Source organism: Erithacus rubecula, assembly GCF_903797595.1.
Source record: "Erithacus rubecula genome assembly, chromosome: 2".
Taxonomy (NCBI): Eukaryota; Metazoa; Chordata; class Aves; order Passeriformes; family Muscicapidae; genus Erithacus; species Erithacus rubecula.
The window spans coordinates 5,571,130-5,598,247 of NC_136685.1; the positions used below are offsets into that span (position 1 = coordinate 5,571,130).

General features: G+C 43.1%; 1 protein-coding gene across 1 annotated transcript in view; it reads right to left on the reverse strand.

Moving 5' to 3' along the window:
• ADGRF5 (adhesion G protein-coupled receptor F5) overlaps positions 1 to 26,639 on the reverse strand; it is a 40,971-nt gene extending 14,332 nt beyond the window's left edge. The window contains exons 1-10 of the mRNA XM_079298433.1: positions 26,252 to 26,639; positions 9,732 to 9,883; positions 8,354 to 8,481; positions 6,214 to 6,274; positions 5,523 to 5,687; positions 3,869 to 4,048; positions 3,375 to 3,502; positions 2,904 to 2,962; positions 2,098 to 2,240; positions 1,104 to 1,310 (exon numbers count right to left, since the gene is read on the reverse strand). Of these exons, the coding sequence (XP_079154559.1) occupies positions 1,104 to 1,310; positions 2,098 to 2,240; positions 2,904 to 2,962; positions 3,375 to 3,502; positions 3,869 to 4,048; positions 5,523 to 5,687; positions 6,214 to 6,274; positions 8,354 to 8,455 (1,045 nt within the window). The 5' untranslated portion in view covers positions 8,456 to 8,481; positions 9,732 to 9,883; positions 26,252 to 26,639. The remainder of the gene's footprint in view (positions 1 to 1,103; positions 1,311 to 2,097; positions 2,241 to 2,903; positions 2,963 to 3,374; positions 3,503 to 3,868; positions 4,049 to 5,522; positions 5,688 to 6,213; positions 6,275 to 8,353; positions 8,482 to 9,731; positions 9,884 to 26,251) is intronic.
• Between the last annotated feature and the right edge of the window lie 479 nt (positions 26,640 to 27,118).

Sequence of the window (27,118 nt, forward strand, 5' to 3'; positions counted from 1 at the left end):
TTGCTCAAACACTTCTTGAACTCTCAGGCTTTCCTTTTTCACCTCTTTTTTTTTTTTTTTTTTTTTTTTTTTTTTTTTTTTTTTTTTTTTTTTAACGTGGTTTGCCTTTCAGGCCCTTCACCATCCTTGTGGCCTCCTTTGGACTCTCTCCAATAGCTTGATGCCTTTTTGGTATTTTGGTGCCCAAAACTGCCCCCAGGACTTGAAGTGAGGTCTCCTGAACCCAGACAGAGCAGGACAATCTGTCCCTTGCCCAGCTGGGATGCTGTGCCTGCTGCACCCCAGGACAGGCTGCAGGGCACTGCTGACACTTCAACTTGCATCAACCAGGACCCATGCAGCCCTTCTCTTTATCATCCTCCCTCTCAGGCATGAATCCCCTCAAGCAGCCAGGCTTGGCTGTGAGATTGGCAATTGGAACTCCAAATTTCCCACCTATTTTAAGTGTGTGGGTTTCTTTTCCCTTCCCTGCTGGGATAGACAAGTGAGCAAACCACTTACACAGAAGTGGAGACACCAAGGCTCAGAGCATCCTCAGTCCAAAGAGTTTTGGGTCCACTATTCCTACCCTTTTTGAAGCTGAATGTAGAATTCATGGTTCAAAGACAAGAACTGAGTGGGAGCTTGAGCCCAAGCTCTGATAATACATCATATTTCCCCTGATAGTTCCTCCTAGAAAAATGCCACCAGCTTACCTGTTTCTGATTTTCAAAAATCCCTAATCATGTAAAACTGTAACTCTGAGCTCTGATTAGGTCATGTGTGTGTGGGGGGACAAGGGCATTAAGGACAAATTCAACCACAGCCTCCAGTTACCACCCAAAAGAGTGGAAGGTACACAGCCATGCAGTCACCACCATCTCCCCTGGTCTGACAATGAAGCCTGGCACTTAGAACACCCACTCACATACAATCACTTCAGTCAGTTCACATCTTACTGGCAATGCCAGTCAGTGTGTAGATCACTAACAAAAACAACAGGAAAATTATGAGGGGCAGTGTAATTTTCACATTTCCTCTAGTCACTGCATTCATCTTTGTTTTTTATAGAGCTAGCCACAGTAAAGATTTACATTTGCTGTTTTAACAATGGAAAATCATACCAGCATCCTTCAATGTAATGTTGGTAATCTTAAGAATTGATCTTCTGGTTGCTAAAACTGTCTCTACTGAATACTGGGAGCCAGTTGAGATGGTCTGGTCAAAGTGATACCAGGTCACATTGGTGAATGTTGAATTTATCTCACAGGTCAGTCGTACTGCGTCTCCTTCAAAAATGTTCGAGGGTCTCACGGTGAAATTTGTCTGATCTGGGAAGACAGAGAACAACATTCTGCATTACTGTCCCTTCAGCTCACATTCTTCATGGTGTCTTTCATCTTATAGGTTCCCAAGGTGTTTACAGCAGATGCAGGGCACCACCTCTGGCACAGACCATGGGATTTTCCCCTCAACATATCCTTTTGGTATCTTTCTCAGCTAAAAATTCCAGAAGGCTTTATGCAAGAAGTTAGAAATATTATTATCACCACCAGTACTTTCTAATTAGATAAGCTGGGAGGATAAGAAACCAGGTTGAAGTAATCCTCTGAGACAGACAGCCCAGCACTCAGTGCACTGAGAGTAACACATCTCCAGGCACTTGATCAGCAGCTGAATTGTGACACACTGTCCAGCAGCAGCATGGAAAATGTGCCAAGGAAGCCAAGGGGAATGTGTTGTCATGCAAACTGTAAGAGTTTTATGTTTTCTTTAAAGAACAGTAAGTGCTGCAGCCTGATATTTTTAGAGCTGTCTCATTCTGAAGGTGAATTAAAGGTGCTCAGTCTCTCTCCCCTGGACAGACCACGTCAGGGATGGTTTAGAATCATTTAGGCTGGAAAAGACCCCTGAAATTATTGAGTCCAACCAATAGCTGATCAGTGGAGTAGCTGGAAGTCTTTGGTTTTTCATGGGAGATACTGCATGCATGGTCCTCTCATGAAGGTCCTAAGTTTTGGTGACACAGGATCATCAACAGTATAGGGCAGCTACATGATTCAGGCTAAAAATACTAAAGTAAAAGTTGAAGGAAAGTACTGAGAGCTTTCAACTTACTAGTGATTACTCTTGTGAAGGTAAATTGGTTTAGCTGGTACGATGAATCCAGAAAATGATGTACAGCTCTGTTGGAATCTCCAAGCTGAGTGAAGCTTGCTGCTCCTGTTGTTACTTTATAGTTCACATAAACACTTCCAGGGCTAACAGAAACAAGAATGAGAGGGGCACCAGAATTAAATATCCTTGTATATTAGTATTGGTTTTCTATGTTGTGGTGACCCACCTTGCATGGATGGGAAGACCTCAAGGACTCCCCATGAGACTCCTCTTGGGACTCAAGACTTGCTCTGTTTTATAAGAAAGTTGTGCTAAAGCTCATCCCTAAGAAGGAACTCCTTTATGTGACACCTTCCTTGTCTGATGTTTATTTCTAGTAAACTTTTTTCAGAAACCTAAAATGTAGCTGCATTTAAATGTGTGTGGACAGCAGCAATGTCTCTTTTATTCAAGCTATATCCCAAGTCAATGTACTATTCATCTTCCTCATGGCCTAGGAAATGATGTCAGGTTTATTTGCATCCTTTTCCCCTTTGGGTGGAACTCAGTCTTTTCCATAAAAGGCTTTGGTCCAGATGGAGAATGATTATATTTCTTGGACTTTTGCAGAGTGATGAATTCTACCACAATCCCATTCCCATGTTCATGGTTGGGCTTTTCTTTGCAGTGATCATCCTGTTACTCAGTGTGTGCATGCTGGGAGGGGGTTCTAGGCAGAGTGAATGTAACCTTTGCTAACCTGTGTCTCCTTGAGATTGGACAGAAAGATTTGTGTCTTCCAGGAAAAAATTAAATTATTTACTTACCTGAAACCTGTTACTGCTGCTGATACAAAGCCTGGTAAACATCTGTAGCTGGCATTAAACTGTAAACAAAGACAGGTGACATGGTGTAAGCCCTCTGTGTATTACTGCAGTGTGCACAAAATAGGAAACTCCATTCCTGACATGAGTAAGGACATGCAGCATATCTAGAATACATTTCTCTTCATGGTTTCATTCTATGTGTACCCACATGGATTTAAGCTAGGACCAATAATATGATTTTTTTTTCATGCTTTTTGTACAAAAGATCCCTAAATACTTCCCAGTGCATTAAAATGAATGGGAATATTTTCCTTGCCATCAGTGGAGCCAGCTTTGGCCCACTGTGCAGCTGCCACTGCTGCACACTCCCAGCTCCCCACAGAGACACTGACAGGCCACCCAGCACTGGGGTAAACACCATATTTCTTAGGAGGCTCTTGACCTTCAGAGATGAAAAACTGAAGTCATTACCGCCTTCTCAAGGTCTGCTTTGTATTTTTGGTACAACACAGAGGAAGGATCCTTGAGATCGTCCTGGAAGTCTGAGTCAAGTCTCACTGACATGTTCATCATAATGGGCTCTCCCACACCACATGACTCTGTAAGGAAAGACATAAAAATAAACACAAAATAATCAAAAGCAATGCTTATGAGGTGAACATCTGTTGGAAATCTGAGGAAACTTTCTTTGCTCAGCAAAGTCCAGAACTCCCAAAGAGGCATGGGAGTGACTCCAGGAGTTAGGGCTCCAAATTCAACTAAATATCTACAAGTGTTGGGTCAGGGTGGGTCCAGATCACAAGGAGAAGAGCTTTAGACCATCTCTGCAGGTTTTCCACATTCACAGGCTGTGTGGCAGCCAGCTCAGTCCTGATGTGCATTTTTACCATGCCTTTTATCATTATTCTGACCTCTAAGCAGTGCATGAGCTGCACAGCCATGAAGTTCTGCCCTGTGCCTCTTACCTTCAGTCTGGGGCTCACAGTAGGGGCCATAGAAAGGCATTTTCTGCCTGTAGCCACAGGGCAGGGCTGGTTCCAGGCTCGCAGGAGGGCAGGGCATCACATCACTGCACACTGTGCTTGGCCAGGCATGTCCATTTTCACAGAAACAGCAGCTGCTGTTGTCCCCACTGGGCAGGCAGACTGCAGTCAGACAGACAGAAATACCATGAGAATGGTAAATGGGGCATGGCTATTGCAAGATAAATATTTACCTTTCTGTGTCTTCCTGACAGGGGGCTCAAAATGTTGCCCTTCATGTGAGTTCACTTGAATGATGCCAAAGTGATGATCTGACACCTTGCAAATTTTACTGTACTAATTGTAAATGACTAACCAGAAATGGGAACCAGACTGGCACAGGAAAAAGTCCAGTCAATTACTCATAAGTAACTGAATGGAGATGTGAAGTCTGATCCTAAAAATTTACCTGGCATCCATAATAATTTTCAGACTGGATATTTTTATGATACCTGAGCTTAAAGCAAGTGTATAGGTTTTTAAATATTGTAAGAGCAAGATCATTCAGAGTCCCAGTGGCTAATGAGGGGCTGTGTTGTTCTGTCCCCTGGAACATGCTGTCTAGGAGAAGGTAACATTGTCACTAAGTGCTTTTAAGCACTAAAAAAAAAAAAAAAAAAAAAAAAAAAAAAAGAGAAACCAACCAAAAAACCCCACGAACAAACAAAAACAAAAAACCAAACCAAAACTAAAAAAACAAACCCAAAACAAAACCAAACAATAAAAAATCTCCCCCACAAAAACTGAAAACTGCCCCACAACCTTCCCCTCAAAAAAAAAAAACCAAAAAAAACAAACCTACCAAAAAAACCAAACAAATAAAAAAACCCCCAGAAAGCATCACTGTAACTTTTTCTACTCTTAATGTGTGATTGGCAAAGTAAGTTATTAACAAATAGATTTTCACACATTACACGGCCTTTATAGGCCTTTATATGAAGGCCTTTATAAGATGCATTTGCATGGTTTTTTTTTTTGGGAACTGTTGAACACTTCCTTTTGCTGTTTTATGGCTCAGTGATAAGAAGTTATCAAATCTCCTCTGCTGTTGTAAATGCTTGGTGAGTTTGTATATGCTGTGCTGTATTAATCAGATGTGATGTTGCACAACCACAACTCATGTAATAAAACCTGATATCTTGCCTGTAGGAACAAGTTAAGTGAGCTCTGTCTCACTCAGCCTGTGTGTGCCAGGGTCAGAGTACAGCCTCTCAGAGCCATCTATATTCCAGATACAGCAGGAGGGAAGTAAACAGTCTGATAACTGCTGTCACAGCTTCCTGAAACTTGAAAGTAACTCAGACTGCTTGCTAGCCAAACTGCAGCAAAATCCTTTGGCTCAGGCTTCCTCTGGCTTTGTCCCTTCCTTAGGGAAAGAGCTATTCCTAATGCCAGCATTATATAAAGAGGAGTGGTGAGAGACAGATAACAAATATGCTGTTGAGTGCTACAGCTTCAGCCTTGCTGGGTCTTTCAGCAGGATCAGAGATGGTTCAGTTTTGCTGATTCTGAAGCAGGATGGGTGGTAAAAGTGAGAGACATCAAATACTGACAAAACCCACATTGTCCAGAATAAACAAATCAATAACCAACCCACCTGTTGTAATGCTGATGTTTGAAACTGTTGTTTGTGCATTTGAAATATTAATTGGAAGATAGATGTTTTTGAAATAGTCTTTAATTGGCTGCAGGTAAGATGAATCCTGTAGGCTTATTTCAATGTCAACAGTGTACTCCGGGAGGGGGAGGTCAATGATAAACACTGAAAGAGAAAGAGAATGAGACTGCAAAGCTGTGTTTGAGGGCAGATCACAAACTGATGGCCTCTAGTTTAGCATTTTTTGCTGTTCAATGGTAGCTTAGTGTGGCATTCTGCTTAGGGACTCTTCTTGTTTCCCACTCAGCAGATATTCTGCTTCTGCTCTGTCTGACAAAAGCCAGATTTCTTTGGTGTTAGAGCATAGGAAACTGATAAAAATGACATATTATACTCATAGAATAGCTGTCTCATCCCTTCTCTCTTTAGAATCAGTAAATTGATGGGTTGCCAACCACAGACTGAGCCACATAGGATTATCTTGTCTTTATCTCATCCGTGAGTTTTCTCACTTTATCTTTCTGATTTTGCACTGAGTGAGAGGCACTGTGGTGCTTGGCTGGGGTTAAACCACATCCACACCTCGTCCTTGATGTTGCCAGTTCAGTACATCAAGAGATGCTGTCCCTATCAGTGATTTCACCCTTTGTCTAATAGAAACTGCTCTGTTACCATACATTTGTGTACGTACTGTTTCTCTTCTGCCTTTGCATCTCTGGGTAGAAGCTTTCATGCCCTAGTGTGCTGTCAATCTGTGGAGGAAAAGAAAAAAAAAATGTAAAGCTCTGTGACAATAACAAAGTGAAACTTTAGCTGCTGTTGTTGGCAAAAGAAATTAGTGAAGAAAATACTGACATAGATAATTTTTTTCCACTAACCTTGGCCTCTCCTCTCTGACCTCCCAGCCCATCTTCCTCTTTAAACAGAAAATTTCTATCTTCCAAGCAGGGAAGGGTTAAGCACCAGTTGAGGGATGTACTGAGTTTGCAGATGCCTCTTTGCACATCTGTGCAAGCCAAGTGTCCCAGCTCAGGAGGATTTTTGTGTCTGAGCCTCAAGGTCCCTTCAGGGCTCACACAGTGCACTTAGTCCTGGGCCAGCCTTGTGGAGACCCAGACACTCAGCCTTTGACTCCAGAAACTGGACTCTGATCACCTTTTGCTTTCTCTTTGCTCAGAGCTCCCACCTGAGCAGCAGCAGACAGGGGGTTGAAAAGCCTTGGCTGCAGCTCAGTTGCCAGGTCAGCTATTTTGGGACCACAGCTGACCAGGGCAGGGGTGGCACCATTTCACTGTGGCTGGGTTTACACAGGCTGCAGCCAAGTGAGATTCAGACCATCTTATCTTTTTTAATTGTGCCCTAAAAATACATTGGCACCACTGTTAGCAAGAAAGGCTAAAAACAGGCAAAGACACAGGCAGGAAATTTGCAGCTTTGCCAGTTTCTTGGTTCCTACTGCAACCTTTATTTACAGAAAGGGTGAATAGCTTGGCAACTCTTGAGTCGTCTCTTTACATAAAGGAACCATCTGGTGTGTGATTAGAGCTGGGTTTGTATCACAGCTGTGCTGGGGTGAGGATCCCAAGGCTTGCTGGCACTTTTTGCACTGCTGGAATGGTTCATTTCTGTTAGAAGCTGGCTGCAGGAGTTACTGAAAGTGCACTTTGACCCAAGTCTTCCTCCAGGTTTGGACTCAGCGGTTTCATTTCTCAGTTATTCTCTCAAACAGCCTCAGGGTATTGCTAGGCTCCTGAATACTTCACATATTTCACACCATTAAGTAATGACTCACCAGCAGGCTGTCCCATGATCAGTGGTGTTAAAAAAAAGAGGTGTTGCTTTTTTCATGAAAACTCCTAAGTGCTGAGGTGAAGACAGCTTGAAAAAAACAGACCAAACGAGATATTTGGCCACTGTCAGACATCTGCTGAAGAGCAGATTAGGCTGCTGCAACCAGATTTATCTTGGTTTGCCAAATCAGGGAGTAGTGGTAGAAAGAGCTTAAGGCGATCCCACCTTCCTCTTCACATTTCCTTTCCTTTTTTTCAACTTTCTCAAAAAAGGAGGTTCTCCATTCACTCACAATGGAGAAGATAAAATAAGTATTTTCTGGTCTAATAATAATTGTGATGACCAAGAGTTAGAGATTTGTAGACTAATTTTCTTTACCAGATTATATTTATTTCAATTTGGTTAGACTTTTGGTTTCTCTGTTACTCTTTTGTATTTCTTGTTAGGGAGAATTTGTGCAGAAACTGTCTGTTAACAAATGCATGTACAGGATGAAGCACAAAATGTCTTTCCATAACTCACACTGTTGGAACAGAAAGGATCTGTGAGGATTATTGGAAAAGTGGGAAACTGAAGTAAAATCTCAGTTCATGGGAAACATCTAAACACAAATCACTCAGGAGTGGAGTTTTGGTCATGTGCACCTGTCCTGCTGTTGAGACATTCCTGTCTCAATCTACCTGTAAACACATCACTTCTAGATATATTTGGTTCCTCTCTTGTAGGATGGGTGAATTCCATCCAGGAGCAGTGCCCATATAACTGTAATGTAAATTATCTCCAAGGACAGCAATTGAAATCCCTTTCAGACCAACACAGTGAGAAACAAGCTCTGCTTGTGCCTTCTGTAGAGGCTTTAAGACTGGAAGCATGAAAAGCACAATTCCTGGATTTCTCCATCTCTTTCACACACTCTGGATTCAGATTCCCCCTGGTCTTATTCTGACTCCTTCCAAGGTTTTGTGGGTGTAAAGGAGAATATCAGGATGCTACAAGCAGAGACCCAATGAAAACCAGTGGGGCTGGGGAAGGATACTCACTACATAGGAGAGTGGATAGAAGTTGGAGCCCTGTGGTGTCTGGCAGCAGGCTGAGATCATCAGGAAGAGGCAGTGGAGACCTGTAGTGCTTGGGGATGGCATTTTACCTGGTGATTTTGCTGTGCAGCCTGAAAAGATAAAGGAGCAAAAGGACCAGGGAATTTTAATCTGACTCACACAGTAGGAAATAACCCACTCCACAAAAACACTGTGTTCTGCCTCCTTCAGCAACTCTGCCTGTTCAGTCCATGAAACAGAATGAGGTTTGTAATTATTCCTGTGTGCTGCCACCAGACTGTTTCCCCTATCTTTCCTTTTCCTCATGTCAGTCATACCTACTCAAAATAGGAGAAAGAAATTGCTTGGAGAAAGCAATCCTGAGCAGATTTTTAACAGGGACAAAGGATGTGCTGAAATCTGCCAAGAGAAAAGTTGACTTTGGGTCTCCAAATATCCCTCTTGGTGGTACTTGTGAAATGCACAGCCAGGAGGTGAGGGGGCAGTTCTGAGTGTTGCTGCAAGTGACTGCTTGCAGCAGGGAGAGCTCTGCCACCAGCTGTGTCCCACTGCAGCATCACCATGGGCTCAGCTACAGATATCTCTGTGTTTGTTGCCCCTTGGGTAGCAAAGGACACAATGAACAGCATATCCTGGAAATAATCTGTGTTATCTTGAGGTTTTAGCACACTTCTCCATTAAATGCATTGAAGTTAACAAATAAGTAAATAGAATCTAAGGATCATGACACACAAGAATATAATGTGGTGCCTGAAATCACACCCACACCCCAATAACATTTTCTACCTCATTAATACCTGAGCTAATTTAGTCACACAGCAGATTGGATGATGAAACATAAAGGGAGAGGTAAAGCATTCATGGACCCTTATAAGAAGTGCTGAGACATTTATGCACCCAAAGGGAAGAAAATAAAGAAAAGGAGGTGAAGAATAGATAAAAGATATATATTTTGCTATGAATATTCACTTACTGGTTATTCCTAACAAAGCTGCAGAATTAACAACTAGTAGAGAGCTACAGAAAAAGGCAGAACCCAAGAGGATTGTGAAAATAATTCTAAGCATTGAGGAAAGACTCTAAGCATAGTACTGAACAGTGCCTGAGTGGATGACATCAGCCTGATTAAAATCATGAACTCTTGTAAAATGAAATCTTTTTGCATTTAAAAGGCTGTTCATCTAAACTCAAGTTTTGCAAGGCAGTGAGTCACTAGCAGAAACAGGGATCAGGGGCTGCATTTTGCAAGCATCATTTATCAGAGCTGGTGCTCCCAGGCAGGCTGGGGCTTTGCTGGCACTTTCCTGCTCAGAGGAGTCCATGACAGAAACAACAATATGAACATGATCTGTGCTCTCACCTTGTGAATTGGAAGAGGATGGCAAGGAGTTTATAGTCAAGCATGTGCTTGATGTCACCAAGGTGGGAGCCCAGCAGAGATTTGTGACTTTTCTCACCAATTGTGGTTCTTAAAGGGATCCATCTGGAGTGGGACTTCACATGGATACTGACCTGGTTAAAGGATAGGAATAAATAAAAATAGATTTAAATAATAATAACAAATGTAGGAATAAATTATTTTCTTTTCCAATACAGAGATGTCATTGCCAGAGCTCTGCAGGAATAAGGTGCAAGCTTGTACCTTATTCTCTGTTCTCAAGTGATGTAGAAAAGGCAGCAATCAGTGTGGAACACCATGGAAAATTTTAAATGGTTGAGACTAACAAAAGCAAAGTCTGCCTGTGAAGATCTGCATTGGGGTCACAGGAGTCTGAGTGACTTGATTGTGAAATTCAGAACTGATAAGTGTAAGGTAGAAAGAAATGATCCTGTCATTATCTATTCTGACAATTACCACTCAGAAATGGGGTCTGAAGAAAATGTCAACTGAGTTCTGAGATGCAACTAAAGAAGGAAAATTAATTTTAAGATATTTTAGGGTAGCAATGGAGGGAAAAAAATCTAAACAAAAAAACCCCCAAACCCTCCAAACTAACATAAACAAAACAAAAACAATTTATAAGTAAATCAAAACAAAATAAAATAAGCAAAGAAAGCAAGCAAGAAAGAAAACTTTTACTAGACATCTGAGCTAACACACATACTCTTATACAGGAAAACCAGAAAGAAGGACATCACAGTGATTCAGAGTATCTTCCCTCCCCACTCCAAAACTAATTAAAATAACAGAGTGTTACTGGCTTTTTTTTTTAATCCAGTCAATGAATGGCTAATGGAATTGGGGGGAAAGATGTAGGGAATTTTTTTATCAGTTTCCTGTGCCTGTCTGTCACTATATCCAGAATTCTACAAAAGAGAATACTATTTTCCTATTTTGAAGATATCATCCAGTTGTAGCAAACTCAAGGCTTCCATGGATCTGGCTGATCCCAAGATCACTATTGATTGAAGTGGATCATGTGGGAAACATTATAAGCTGTGACACAAGTTTCTGAGATAGTGACATGACTTAATAATTGAAGCACTAACTAAGCAAAGTTTTCTGGCAGCTTTGTATATTCAGCATATTCACAACATATGGTAAAAAAACTTAATCTGCACAAAGAGTTTGTGTTACATTGGCAACAGGTTGGTAAACAGATAATAGAAGGGCAAAAAGGTCATTAAACAAAATTTATGATGAAGGTAAACGACATTGGGCACAGTTTTGCATTTATTTTTTGCCCTGCTCCCCAGCTTGCCTTGATATTCAAATGTTGTGGGTCAGCCTCTATTTTCAAACACATCTTTTGTGTTACTTTATGTAGCTGACAGCAAACACCCTGTTAATTGTGCAGGTGAGACACCATATAGAGGGCAACTCATGTAAATGAGAGCTGGGCTGCTACTCAGGCTTTGGTAGCCATTTAAAGCTCCAAAACATCCCAAGCCAGTATCCTGAAAGCCAGAAAACCAACAAACAAATTGCAAATGGGAAAAGTATTAAATGTTAGCAAACAATGTGGCTGTTCCCCTCATTCATTTAATTTCTCAGTGAAAAAAGAACTGCTGTAAGCTTTTTAGCAAGGAAATTCTCAAGTATCTGTTTGTCTTCAGTGGGCAAACATGGGCAGACACATTCCTCATTTCTGATACAAACTGTCTCCTGGGAAACAGTAAGTATCTTCAATTTATAAAGACCCAAAGAGCTAAAGAAGTCCAGATTTGTTATGAAATGCTTGTTCTCTACATCATCCAGGCTGGAGAATATTGTTTAAAGTTAATTCTAAAATGCAGAGGATTCCTAGAGGTAAATAATAAAGTCTCATTTTAACCCAGGACGTAGGAGAACTACATGACCTTCTTTTAATTTTTCTCTAAACTTCCCTTTTTCATGAATTCTCTAAAATAATAAGCCCTTCACTTGCCAATACACCCAGCACAATAGTCACCATCACACATGTTTTAGAAAACAAAGACAACACCCAGAGATTTAATATGATTTACCTTCTCAGGTGGTTCAAAGAGAAGATCTTCTAATTATATTTATCCTAAACACCATCTGCCTTCTACCATAGCCCAGGCTGCTCTCTCAAAGAGAAATTACACCACAGGAACTTTTATAATGAGTTGAACAAGTTATTACTGCCCAGAAGAGAAGTTGCCTCTAGAGCCTGCACTCAAATTTCAAGTGTGAGGCTGAGCAGATATGCCACTGCAGAAAACCCACAAGGCATTTTAAGAGGAGATATTTCCTGATACCATTCATCAGATTATACTCATTATTTCCTCCTGCACTGATCTGAGTCCCTCAGTATCTTATCTGCAGATTAGTGGACTAACTTGTTCCTCTGCTGTTACTCACCTTCTTTGTACTAACAAAAGAGGGTGTTGAGGACTGAAAGCAGCAAAATCATGTTTTATAGCTATGGCATAATGTCTGTGGGCTTTAATAAAGGAGGAAACCCCTTGATTTTTCCTACCTGAGGTGGCAGCATGCTCACTGGAAGGCTCTGTGGAGACACATTTATGCCCTTGGAGAAGCTGCACAGGGATGCAGACCTGTGGCTCTGATGGCTACAGGGGTTCCCAAAAATCAGGGGAATGTGTTATGTGTGTTTCTGCCTGGACAAAATCTGGAGCCAAGAACACACTGGGCAAATAGGGGACATCTGTCCAAGTAACAGTGGAGCCCTTGTCCCTACAGTGTTTGATAACAGTTGGTTTATCAATGGAATTTGTTTCCATAACAGTGTGAGGCAGTGACTGACTGAGCTCTGTGGAAATCCCTGGGATTAAGCTCGTGTTGTGGGGGAATTATTTTTTAAACAGTGATTAATTCAAGAGACAAGTCTGTTCACTTTCCTGCAAGCCTGGTCACCTGCTGCTCCCTGCAATGTAGTGAGTCAGACCTCAGCCTTTTGCAGCAGTTTTAAGGTGATTAAATTGGTGTGGCTGATGCCCTTGTTGCCCTTACAGCATGTCTTTGTATTCACTGATGTGGTGGTATTGATCTGATTTATTGCCCACCTCACCTGGTTCAGGAATCTGAACAAGCAGAAGACCAAGGCTACATCTACAGCACTTAATGCCACCACCTCTCCCTCTGCACATTGGTTTTATTGATGGCCTCGTGCTGGTGCCTTCCACAATATTACTCAGTTTAATTCCCTGTCCCTGAAGAAAAGCAAAGCAGCAATAAGGTGTCCAACTCACTTTCATCAGTCTGATCAGCTTAGAGAGGGTCCCAGGGCCAGAGCAAGGAGAGGAGCAGCTGAGTGACCCCAAGCAGGGCAGGGAGATGGAACAAGGGATGGATGCCCCAGGAGAGGGCAGGAAGGTAAGGACAAGGAAAACCTCTTCCTTTCTGCCCTGGCAAGCTGTTCAACACGAATTCATGGTCTATCCCTACAGAAAATGCTGATCATTTTCTCCCCAAGTTGCTCCCTTGGCTGACTGCTTGAAGGTTAGAATGAGCAGCAATGCCAGTGCAGAGGCTGAGATGAAGAGAAGGCAGAATTGTGGTGGTCACACTTTCCACATTGCCAGGCCTTGACTGGAAAACTGGTGTGTGTTAAGCACTCTTTCCCCAAACCCCCTCTTTCCTTTTTCCCCCCTTTGTTTGTTTGTTTTTGTTTGTTTGTTTTTGTTTGTTTGTTTTTGTTTTTGCTTGTTAGTTTTTTGCTGTGTTTTTCGAGAATTTTAAGGAAGAGCATCCTGGAGTGTGAGAATAGGAAAGAATGTCAGCTTTCTTAAAAGAGGGTTTCTGCTCAAGGCTTATCATCAAACTGCAGCCTAAACGAATGAGAAATCTTGGTTTACTTTGCAGGAGAATGTGAAAATTATACAATGTCAGAGCATTAGGTATGTAATCAACTTGGTATGTGAGCACAGGGGATGTCCTGATCGTCCTGATGTTTTTTCCTGTACTCATTCATCATGTACTGTCAAGTCACCAGAAATTGTGAACTTCCTGGATTCTAAAGACTTAAAGTTTCAATTCCAGAACATTTTTTATTTAAACATTTGAGTCTGCAATTAACCTCCACAGGTTCAGGAAAGCAAGCAAGAGGTGTATTGGAGGACACCTGCTCTGAACCAGAAGTGCTCATCCAATCCAAGGCAGAGCTACAGGGATCCTGTAATTCACTGAAATGTGCTGTTGCAAAAGCAAGTGAACACATTTAATCTGTCATGAAAGAGAGATCAGGGTAAGGTTCCCACATAGCTGCACCTTGGGAGACACTGTTCAAAGAGAAAGCAAATGTGGAAACAACTTAGAAATGAAGCTGTTGTAGCTCTCTCGATTCTCCCATCCTCATTCCAGTCCTGTTCATTCACACTTCAGTCTCATCTCTAGAAAATGAATCTCAGCAATTTGTGTAATCAAACCCCACTGTCAATTGCATCCAAATACAGAAAAAGATGCCAGAACCTCTCAGAAACTGGGCACAGCACTGCAGACTCTGACACCATCTCCTATTCTTGAGTCTGAATTTTGTGTGTTCAGATCCCAAAGTTGTTTGTTTTTTTTTAACATGTGAGGACAGAGTGAATCCCAAGCATATTGGAGCTAATAGGTAGAATACTTTGAGATAACACTTTTTGGGGTGAATCTGACAATTCCTGGGGCTTCAGTTATTATGTTTATCACATAACTTTAGGTAGTTTTCCCCACCTCAGTGTTGCAGAAATTATTCTGGAGGTAGTCCTAAGAAACTGCTACCAAAATTCACTCACTGTAACAATGTTGAAATATAATTATTAATATTTTTAGCAAATATTTTTAACTGAAGACCTGGGAGGTAACAGAAGTGCACTGTGTGATGCTATTGATGTTTTGGCTGGAGCCCTTTGTCAGATATTGCTGTATTGGAGAGCATCCAAAGGAGAGCCGTGGGAATGCTAAGACAAGAGCACTGAATAACCTCAGTGACAAGAGCACTGAATAACCTCAGTGACAAGAGCAATAACCTCGTGAACAGGCTGAAGGTTGTGCAGATTAGATAGGACAAGAGTCAGGTATGGACACAAAAACAGTTTGTTCCTTGAAAAAGGACTGACATGGATGTTCACAGCTGCATTTGGCTGAAGGATCTTGTGAAGTCACAATCTGAAGCAGAAGTAAATATGCTGGTGATTATGGAAAATATGTATTTGTAACACTTAGAAGCACAAAATCAGGCTAGCCAGGGTGGCTGCAAAGTTTCCCTCAGTGGAGGTTTTTAAGAACAGGCTATACAATTGCTGACATGGAGGAGAGCCTTTGATTCTGCTCCCATGTGGGAATGTGGCAGTAGGGTGATGGGTAGATTGTTTGCTGATCTCTCCCAATTACCTGTGTACCTCTACACTTCTTCAGCTTGTGCAATGAATAAATTCAAAGGGATTCAGAGGAGATGTGCAAGAGCACAGATCTGCTTTCTCAGAGCTGTGTTTGGACTCACCAGGCCAATAATTGTTCCCATGTGCTAGACATTGGTGAGACATCAAAAATCTTGTGTTCTGTTTGGGCCCCCATGACAGAAAGGCCATTGAGGAGCTGGAGCACATCCAGAGAAGAACAGAGATGGAGAAGGGTCTGGAGCACAAGTCTGGTGAGGAGCAGCTGAGGGGGGCTGGAGAAGGGGCTCAGCTGGAGAAAAGGAGGCTCAGGGGAAACTTTCTCACCCTCTACAACTCCCTGACAGGAGGGGACAGGCAGGTGGGGGTCAGGCTCTGCTCCCAAGTAACAAACAACAGGACAAGAGGAAATGGCTTCAAATTGCTCCAGAGGAGGTTTAGATCCGACATTTAGAAAAATTTCTTTAAGGAAGGGGTGGTCAAGCACTGGAACAGCTGCCCAGGGCAGTGCTGGAGCCATCATCCCTGGAAGGATTTAAAAGATGTACATGTGGACTGGAGGGACACAGTTAAGTGGTGGATTGGCAGTGTTGGGTTAATGGTTGGACTCAATGATCTTAGTGTCCTTTTGCAATCTGTGATTCTATCTTAGAAAAGTTTAGGAATTCCTTTCTGGACCTTTGCATCACAATATTCTCACTGGTTTAAGCACAGAGAGATAAACCGTATCTACACCCTTACCAAGGGTTTCCCCAAAACAATATTTCCAGAGGAGGGCCATGGTTCACACCTTTTTCTACATCAGCTCAAATTTTCCATCTTTGTTTGTGCAGTATTTATCTTTCCTTTTGACCTGTGATTATGACTTTAGATTCCTCTATTCCTCCATCAGCCTTCCTGTGAATTGTTGATGACCTTTGTACATACCCAAATAATCTACGTGGAAAATGAAAATAATTTAGACCCAGCTATCTGAGGATCAAGCTCAAATCATACCATGACCATGCAGGACTTCCTGCAAGGAGAGAAAACCTCTCTAGGACTCATGTTTGCAGGGCACAGTAGCTGAAATAGCAACCATTTACTGGATGACTGAGAGCACAGAAAACACTGCCCAGCTGCATGTCCAAATTATCACATTCTCCAGGCATTCCTAATACTCTGAGAGCAGCCAAAAGTTTCTGTGGGCGTTTTTAACACATTCTGGACAGTGCCAGCCAGCCCTGCAATGTTTTCCTAGCCCTCCCAGCACAGTTCACAGTTGGATTCACTGCTTGTCACTGGAGAACAGCAATCTGCCAGACCAGTGAGGGTATTCTTGCATGAATAAGCATCAGCTGCCACAGTTACTGGCTAAGCATTATCTCAGGGAAGGAGGAAGGTAAGAAGCAGTCAGGCACGTTTGGAGAGGCATGAACACCACCCTGGTTGCTGACCAGCTGCACAGCTCATCCCTCTGGGAAGGCACCACAGGAAGGCTGGACCTCTGGGCAGCCTCTGGGCTGGGTGACAAGGCACCTGCACTTACAGCCACATCTCTGGGCTAGCACAGGAAGGGCATTTTGGCAGGGAGATGAACCCACAGGACGCTTGGGGATGCTCCTGTGCACAGCCAGGAGCTGGGCTCAGTGTGGGTCCCTTCCAGCTCAGCTGTACTGTGGTTCTGTGACAGCTCATGGCTCTGTGGCCTTGGCAGTGGAGCGTGGCACAGACAGCTGGGCTCTACCAGAGCCACAAACAACATGCTCTTGGCATTCTGCACAATCCCTTGCAGCAGGTCTGCTTCTATAGACATTCTCTCAGACATGGGGCTCCTTTCTTGGATTCCTTAGCTCAGGTAACCTCTGTTCACCCACAGGCACCTGGCTTATTCCACCTTATCCTTCTGTCTGACTCACAAACTCTGTCTCTTACAGGCAGACACATTTGTAAGCCTTTCTTATCCTTCCAGTCAAGTCTTCTTTCTAGAATCTTTCTGACAACATTTCTCACTAGATGTTAAGACTTAAAAAAAGGAAGATTTCCAATTCTGGATGTATCTTAAGCACAATGTCCAGCTGCTAAGCTCCCCAGTCCAGGAGAGACACACTAGAATGAGCCCAGTAAAGGGCCATCAAGATGACTAAGGAGTTGGAGCATCATCATACCAGGAGAGGCTGAGAGAGCTGCTTAGCTTGGAAAAGGCACAGGGGGATCTTGTCAACATCTAAAAATAACTGATGAGGGGACCTAAAGATAACACCCACCCTGGAGTGGCTTCTTTGGTAAGGGGTTATAAATGCAGAAGTGAAACAAGCAGTTCTGTTTTAGAAGACACAGAGTTATCCATCCTCATGCAGCCATCCCATGTAGAAGTGTTTTATCCCTGTAGGCTGTGACATTTCTACATGCTGTGTCTGGGAAATTGGCCCCTCTTGGGCCAAAATGGAGATGAATACACCTTTGGCATCAGCAGGAAGAAAATAAACAACCTTGCAGGCACAACACATCTTCAACCCTCTGTTATTGTGAGGTGGGTATTATTCCACAGCCTCAGTTCCTGGCCCTCTGCTCTGGCTGTGAGATGTCCTGTGTCACTGAGACCAAGAGTTCCCTGTGTGGTCAGACAACCATATTCTGCTTTAAAGTCTCATTGTAAAGTCTTAATTTCTGTGCTTTTTACTCCATTGTTCACACTGAGATACCATTCTCCATCCTTTCTAAAGGGCTCTGGCTGCTTAATGTCATGAACACATTTGCCCTTGGTTGGATTCAAGGATTCTCTAGCCCAGTTGGTTCTTATCCAACAAAGGTTATAGCAGAGGCCCTTGGGAAGAGTTTCACAAAAATGAAGTAAGTTTGCAGCAGCTCATCTTCAGAATGTTCTTTCCAATCCTGGCTATCAGAGCTCCAGGGATTTCTGGAGGCAAAGGCAGGTCATGGGTGTTTAACAGCCCTAATGGGCTATTAAGCTGACACAAATGAAGTAAATGATAGGAATATGAGAGTGTGCATAATACATAATTGGCAGGAGCAAGGAGGTCTGAATTTCTTTGATTGCTTTGAACCTACCACTCATTATGGTCAAGTTTGATCCTTAATTGTCAAACCAGACAGCACAAATCTTTCCATGGCCTCGTACCCTGTACTTCACTTTTACATTCCCTGTCAGCTGTCAAGGATGAAGATTCCTATGTCATTTTAGCACAGCATTCCTGCCTCTTTGTTACTTGTTCTACATCTTTCCACTTTGGCTGTATTTTTTCGTAACATAGTTAAGCTCAGTTACCCCCATATCAGCATTTTCCTGTGGCTTAAACAACTCTGCCTCCCTCTAGGTATTTTGGATGAAAAATCTCTGGTGCTGTGAGATCTGTGGAGGTATGCCTGGAGAGAGGAACCAGAAACTGCTACAGGTTAGAAAGGTGTGAAGGGGGAGATTTGTGGACAGGACAATTTGGCTCCATGTCTGCCCAGTAACCTATAGCAGCTGAACCTTGGTTACCATTTGCAAACAACTATGGAACATTTTCCCAGTCTTGAACTCTGGGGCTAAAGCCTTGTTTTCAGAGCCTGTCCAGTTTGTTATTCCTCTGCTGCAACAGAAGAGCTTTCCTTTCTCTGCATAAAGCATGACCTTTGGGTAGTGCGTAATAAGTTGGATGATCAGACAATGTTTGTTTCAGACAGAAAACACACAATGACTTTAAGAAACACACACCCAGGCACAACAATATTTCATGGGAGGGTTGGCTGAAAGGGAAAGGGGGGACAGGGGAAGTTGCACTGACCTTAGATAACACATCTGAATGAGAACAAAAATAAAATAAACAGAAATTAATCAAGGACACAAAACTGAGCTGCTTGGTGATAAGGATTCAAACAGCCAGTAAACAACTATGGCATGCTTGCTCTGTGTTATTCCAGCTCTGTGCCCAGCATGGAGCAGGGGGCTGAGTTTGATGGGATGCTCAAGGATATCTCAGACATGAGCAGAGGTTTTGTTTCCTGGGGGAATAGAGAGGTAATTCTTATTTTTGTTGGTTTTGTGCAAATAGATATCATGGCATCCATAATTAAAGGGTTGAGTGTTCCCCATGCCACATGGCACATTAATATGCCAGACTGAAAACAGTGATAGCTGCAATCAGACTGAAATGGCATTTAAATCAGCACTTCACTGGAAAAGGAAAGCCCTGCCCAATTCTTGTCTTCTTCCTGGCAGTTTTTTCTCACTCAGGTTTTTCTCTACTCCAGCTAAGGCCTCCTCCTTGACTTTCATGTCAGAGTTTTGTAGAGAAGGAACAAATTAAAAAAAAAGTGCCAGTCAATTAAATCCACCCTCCTATTTCAGCCCTTTGTATGCAGCTGGGTACCACATGTTCAGAAAGGCTGTGGAAAAGCACACATAGCTCACCTCTGATCACTGGGATGGAAGAAGGGACGTACCCATGAGCCTTCTCCTCTCCCTGTGCTTTTTGGAGCATCTGCAGTGGGGTATGTGCCTAATTCACAGTGAGAATTAACACTACAAGATATTTGAAGCTCAGCACTTTGGGAGTATTGGGGAAGGAAGAACTTGCCAGGTACTCCCATATCAGTGTAGTGAAGAGTAAAACAATATCCACTGCAGTGGAATTTCCATGGGCTGCAGTGAGTTTTGGATTGGGTCCCTGAGTCAGGCCAGACGTGGGTTACTTCTATAGACTAAAGCACTAGAAAGTCTGATGACTGCATGCTTCCTGCTCATTTCATTTTATTAACCTCTTGATTTTTTTCCTGTTATTACTGCAGCTGGCTGTGTAGGAAGCTCTTGTAAGTTGTGTAGGTGTTAGCCTTTTGGAGTTTGTACAATCCTGCTCTGGACAGAGGGGGTTTCCTGTCTGAGGGCCTGGCTTGTCACACCTAGCAACAAAAAGATGGAAGTACAAAATAGCATCCACTTTTTGCACACAGAACCATATAAATGAAGGGAAATCCCTCAAACCAGTGAAGGCAGGTCTCTGTTGTCTATATATCTTAATTGCCTTCTCTAGTAATAAAGCCTGAGAGAAAAAAAAAATAAAAAATAGTTGTTCTATTTTGTTCCACTGATTTCACTTCCAGCCTTACTATTTTTGTACTGATTTATCTTCCAGAGCACAGAACTCAGAAAGTGTGCTACTATTGAACTTCTTGGAAGGCTGCACCTGTCTATAATGTTTTCAAAATTATCAGAACTCTTATACCTTCATCATTGGCATCAGGTGTGAGATCAAGACACAGTACCATCAACACAGATGGAACTGGTTTGTTTTGCTAGTGTTCAGAAGACTTTAAGGAATAGTAGACTATAGACAAGCTTTTCCTCAGACTGAGACCAGGGATGATCCAGACTTGTGAACCCCTGGTAGGTTTGCCCAGGGGTATCAACACCAAGGAATGGCATTTCTCCAACCACAGGCTGCCTTTGGAGAGCTTAAACAAACACCTGCACTGAGCTGTAGGGCCTGGTAGATGAACTGCTGAGGTCTCCTCCTGCCCTGTTTTAGGAGGCTTAGCCCACATTTACCATGTTCCCTGTCTCAGCCAGTGCTAATGCCAGGACTCACAGGGATCCTGCAAAGAACACAGTGGGGCAGGGGCTGTTCCAGCCAGCAGCACAGCCTGGGCTCCTTGCCTGGGGACAAAGGAGAGTTCAGGCACATGGAGGGGAGCTGTGCCCTGCCTGATGGCCTCGGGGTTAACAAACCTGCCCTGGTGCTGTGACACTGCTTCTCCTAATTCTAGCATGGCCTAAAATAAAATGCACATTTCAAGAACAGGAAGGTTCTCCCACTCCCTTCCAGCTCTCCCATCCCCAGATCAATGGGATAAAGCTGGTGCTGATCTTTGGTTGTATCTCCCACAAGAAGTGTGATGGAATGTGTGTTTCTCTCTGCTGACTCTACAATTTAGGCCTTACTTCAGTAGAAACCTTCTCTGCTTCAACACCCTCAAAAGCAGCTGAACTTCCATTAGGGAGAAGAGAAGAGAAGAGAAGAGAAGAGAAGAGAAGAGAAGAGAAGAGAAGAGAAGAGAAGAGAAGAGAAGAGAAGAGAAGAGAAGAGAAGAGAAGAGAAGAGAAGAGAAGAGAAGAGAAGAGAAGAGAAGAGAAGAGAAGAGAAGAGAAAGAAGGAGAGAGAGAAAGAGAGAAGAGAAAGAAGAAGAGAAGAGAAGAGAAGAGAAGATGGAAGAAGATAGAGATAGAGAGAAGAGAAGAGAAGAGAAGAGGAAGAGAAGAGAAGAGAAGAGGAAGAGGAAGAGGAAAGAGAGGAAGAGAAGAGGAAGAGAAGAGGAAGAGGAAGAGGAAGAGAAGAGGAAGAGAAGAGGAAGAGAAGAGGAAGAGAAGAGGAAGAGAAGAGGAAGAGAAGAGGAAGAGAAGAGGAAGAGAAGAGGAAGAGAAGAGGAAGAGAAGAGGAAGAGAAGAGGAAGAGAAGAGGAAGAGAAGAGGAAGAGAAAGAAAGGAAGAGAGAGGAAGAGAAGAGGAAGAGAAGAGGAAGAGAGAAGAGGAAGAGAAGAGAAGAGAAGAGGAAGAGGAAGAGGAGAGAAGGAAGAGAAGATTCCCTAGAGCTCCTTCCAGTGCCTAAAGGGCCAACAAGAGGGCTGGAGTGACAGGACAAGTGGGTGGGAAGGCTTTAAACTAACAGAGGATGGGTTTAGATTAATTATTAGAAAGAAATTCTTCCCTGTGAGGGTGTGAGGCCCTGGCACAGGTTTCCCAGAAAAGCTGTGGCTGCCCCATCCCTGGCAGTGTCCAAGGCCAGGTTGGATGGGGCTTGGAGCAACCTGGGACAGTGGAAGGCGTCCCTGCCCATGGAAAGGGTTGGAATGAGATGAGCATTCTATGACTCTATGATTTTACATGCTGTGTGTCCTAACTGCATAAGAGGACAGTGTTATGAGCAGCAGTTGAACCTTTTAAGCCCACAGACTTGGACCAGGATGGATACAAGAGGAAGGAAGGAAGGAAGTGCCATCAGTCCTGTTTTATTGCCAAGAGACACTTGAGGCATGCACAGACTCATCCGGAATCTCAGGCCCAGGATCAGCCAACACAAATTTTAGGGACAATGTGCAGGGATTTAGAGAATTTCTTTCCCAAGGAGGCACAGTAAAACAATTCCAGGAGCAAGGGGCATTCAGTGAATAGCCTGTCATGAGGCACGTAGGGACACCTCTGGAATGAAGATGGCTTTCACACACTCAGCCTCATGGCCCTGCAGGGCCAAGCCTGTGCTCACAGGACTGAGCCAAAGCAGGAACTCTAGTAGAGCTTTTCCTCTGTGCAGGAACAATTGGGGGAAGCTCTGTCGTTCTGAGGAATTTCCGAGGACAGTAAATTACATACTCGATCACAGCTCTATTATGTTTTGAGGGAAGGCATTTGGAAATTAATATTTCATATTAAGATTTAAATAGGGCATGCATACAGCTCTGCTGTTCACAAGCACCCCCAAACCTGGCTGCCACAGCATTCTCTGTCCTGTTGAGGTGAGTTTAAGGCAACAGCCAACCTTGCAAGCAGATCCTGACTATCTGTGTGCTTCAGTTCTCTGCTGACAAAAAAGGAAGGTATTTGCTGTTTCTGCTTCACAGGGTGCATAGAGAGACTCTGGGGCAGGAAAAAACCCATCAGTGATTGCACTAATGATCTGATAAAGCAAGGCTTGTGGAAGTACCTAGAAGGTGAATGAGATTTGGTTCTCTTTTCATCCAGAATGAAGGAATTCAATGCCAGGAGTAGGATATTAGATGAACTTTGAGGTCTTCCTGAAACAAGTATTACATTGTGTAAATCAACCAATGGAGATGACACAAGGGAATTTAAAGGTTTGGGTTTTTTTTTTTTTCCCTGGGCTGGGAAAAAACTTCTGTTTATTCAAAAATGTTCCATTGGAAGGTGTCTGAAGGCTGTGCTAGATCCCATGTTGTTATGGGCTGACCCTGGTCTGAAGCTGAACACCCACACAGACATTCACCTACTGCCCATCTGTCAGGGATGGAGGAGAGAATAGGAGAGAAAAAGTGCAAAAAACTAGTGGATTGAGATAAATAAAGGTTAATAAGGAAACAAAGAGGAAAGAAAAAGAAGAAAAGTGATGTGAATGCAATCCTTCACTACCTCCCACAAGCAGATGTATATCCAGAATAACGTCCAAGCAATGGTGGGTTTGGAAGACAACCCTGACTTCCACCACTATTTTTTTTGTTGCTGAACATGATATTATATGAATATTTGAAACATCCTTTTTGTGAATTCAAGTCAGCTTTCCTTGTTATAATCCCTCCCATCCCTCATCCCACTCACTACAGTCAGTGGGAAGAAAGGGAAAGCTTTGATGCTCTGCAAGCACTGCTCAGCAATAGCCAAAACATTGGTATTGACACTGATTCAGCCCCAAACCCAAAAGAAAGTACCTTATGAGGAAAGTTAATTCAATCTCAGCACACCCATCTTGTTTGGATTGCTCAAATGGGAATTAGGATAGAGAGGAGGATCTAGAGGGCAGAATTCATTGCAGGCTTCCACAGCAATAAACTGAAGTTCATAGAAAAGATATAAACTGTGTGTAGACATGGTGGATTAAGGCCACAACATACATGTCATGTCATGGGATGGCTGTGAGAGGGAAATTTCTTCCAGGCCACCACCAATAGCAGATAAACCCTTGGAATAGGCTGCAAATGTAGTCAAAAACTCCTAAACAAAGTCCACTGGTGCAGCATTATAACATGCAAATACAGCAGTGTAATTACTAGACAACCTGCTACAGTGCATTATCTGCTCTGCAGGAGCTCACATTTTCTAAAAAAACCCCAACCAAACAAATTATTATTTGTCCATCAGAGAGAAACAAGCCATTGCAAATCTTTTGCTAAGTCTTTTCCCATTTTCCCATTTTACCTGCACACCCACCTTGTGCATTCCATCTGATCCACATTCTGAATACAACCAGCTCAGGGCCACTATCACAGCCCCACAGCTCCTGCCCTCACCCAGAGCTGGCTCAGCACTCTCAGGATGGTGCCCAGCACAGATAAGGGGAATGAGCTGCTGCTCCTTCCCAGCAGGGCAGGTGCAGGATCAGATTAACCCGTGGGTGGTAACTGCCCCCATGCAGGATCATTTGAGAAATGAACTCTGTATAAACATGCAGTGGGGGCAGATCTGCTCATGAATGTCAGTTGAACCACTTTTGAAGATCATGGTCCTAAGAAACTGTTCCATGGAAAACTGGAAATGGTTTTATGCAAAGAGCTTGATTTTACTTTAGATTAATCCCATTTGATCTTAAAAAGCCATGATTCTTATAAAAGATTAATCCCAGCTTAATCCCAGCAGCAAATCATTTCAGTTTCAAGCACCATACAACCCCAAAATAATGATGTGCTCATGGAGGATGCACTTCACTTCCATGCTTGTCTGCTGTGTTCTCACAAACAGAATCACAGCTCTCTCTGAGCAGGTAGATTTCTTGGTCAAGATGAATGGGTTAAAAAAAGGAACTCTAGTAAAGGCTGCACTGGTCTTTTGTGTTATAACAATGAGAGGAAACTCTGCCTAGTTTGAGGAATTTCCCACGTCTCCAATTCAGAGGTTGGAGAACTGCTTTATTAAGCCTGCCTAAGAGGTGTTAAAAAAATAAAAATAACCAAGAAGATCAGGACAAAGATATCTTCCCAGTGCCTACGCATGTTCTCTTTGTTTGTTTTTTAAACCTGGATCACCGGAGGCAAACTCAGACAAATTTAGGGAAGTTAAATCGTGACAGATGCCAAATAGTCACAGCTGAGCTGACCCATCACTGATTTAAGTGTCACTGCTACCCAGGTGCTAAAGATTTGCCCTAAATTTATTTAAATATCACTTCATTCTGTAATATTGCCAGACATTACTGGACAGGTTAAGTTACAGAAATAGATGAGGAATTTTCTGGGTGAGATGAAAATCTCTGGGTTGTGAAGTATCATTTTCATCATGCGACAGCAAGTGATGGAAGCAGGAGAAATGGAGCCTGAAATTCATAACATCCTTGCCTTGTTATTCCCTCACTTGTCACAAGCTCATTGCCTCCTAAAACTCTCACTGAAAGTGTGAGTTACAGCACCCAAACAATAACACCTTTCTCCCCAAATCCAAAAGCTCCTTGTGCACGGAGGTGAGCATCGCTTTCCCATGACAGGGAGAGAGAAACAAGTTTGTACAAAGTCACACCACAGAAATGCTTTTCTTCTGAATCATGACCATTTAAGCAAAGTGGATACTGCTGCACCAGAGATATTTGGAAATGGAGCAGAACTTTTGGGGATATAGACATCAATGGAAATGACAGCATCAGAAATCCTCCCTATATCCCCTCTGACACTGAACACTGGCAGCAGTACTCCAGCACAACACCATAAAATTTGCTTTCATTTTAGCAGCTGAAAACACAGATAGAAAAGAATGGAAACAAGATAAATGTGATGCTCACAGTATACAGCATGGGTGGCCCAAGTCCCTCTCCTCTGTCAAAAAGTTTCACCTAATATGAAACTGAAAGGAGATTGCTCTTAAAAGAAACAAACCCACCACTCTATACAGCTAACAACACAGTGCCTGCATCTGCATTGCAAATTCCAGCCACAGTAAGTACAAACCAAAGTGGAAAAAAAATTCTAAATGCTATTGCAGTTGACTTTTTTGCTCTGAAACTGCAGCACAACTTAGGAGGTAATAAATGCAATGAGAATTAACACAGTATTTCCGTGTACGTCCCTCTTTACCCCTGCAGCCCCAAGTTTAAACTAAAGCAATCATAACCTTTATTGGCATTCACTAACTAAATGAACAGGCAGTAGCACTTTGTCAGGAGCTTGAACAGCTTAATTCATACCCTGAACAACCAAAAGCATCTTACAGAAAACTGCCAGCTAATCACCACAAGATGAAACCTGTGCCGATGCAGTTCCCCTGGCAGAAACCTGCAGCAGGTTTGCTGGTGATGCAAAGCTTGCACCACACTGTCAGAATCCAGACCCAAAAAGTCCTTCAAGCCACCCCTGCCTGCCCCAAAGTGTTACAGCAATGCCACATTTCACACACAGCATCCCTACCTGTAGAGCAACAAGTGCTGGTCCTGTCTGAGTCTTTCCAACTTGTCCTCTTGTGCTGGGATGGAAACTTCCCATCCAAGTGCCACCTCCTCTGCTCTTTGTTTTCCCAGATCTCGAGGCACACCTGCTTCTCCCTGTATGCTGTTGCTTCTTGGGCTTGAGGTTTGTATTTTGTTTTGCTTTTCTTTTGCAGAACAAATGAAGCAGCCCGTGACAATTCTCAGTGAGGGAGAGAAAGAACCTTTTGGCTTGTGGTGATTTAATCAAGCAAACCCCGTGACCTCCCTTTCCTGCGATCAGTGGGAACTGATCCCTTCTCCACCAGTGCAGGGTGGAGTTGCAGCTAAAAAGCACAAGCTTGAAAGCTGGAAGGGCAGGACAGGTCTTCCTCCCCCGTTGTTGTGTCAGAGAACATGGTGATTCCTGCTGCTCCAAACACAAGGTGACCTCTGGCCAGGAAGGAACCTGGAAATATTTTCTAAGTGATTTCCTGCTGTTGGGGGGAAAGTGGATGTAAGGGACACTTGGGTGGGGGTGCAAACAGAGCTTCTGGGGAGTGTGATTTTAAGATGACCAGAACACTTTCTTGGTCATCAGGGGCATGGAAGGAAAAGAAATTACTTTTTTTTGGTCTTTTTTTTAACCCAGGTAAACTGTTCTGAGAGCTTCAGTTTTCACTATGCAGAATAATCAGGACCCTACAGCTGCTCCTCAGACTTTCAGCTATGATGCCTTTCATTCCAAGAGGTGCTGAGATACTCTGCAAAGAAATAATGGAGAGCTATTCCACATGGAGCTTGTGTTCAGCAGCACCCCAGCAATGCAGCTGTGCCACAAGGGCTCCTTGTCAAGGTGCAGAAGAAATCT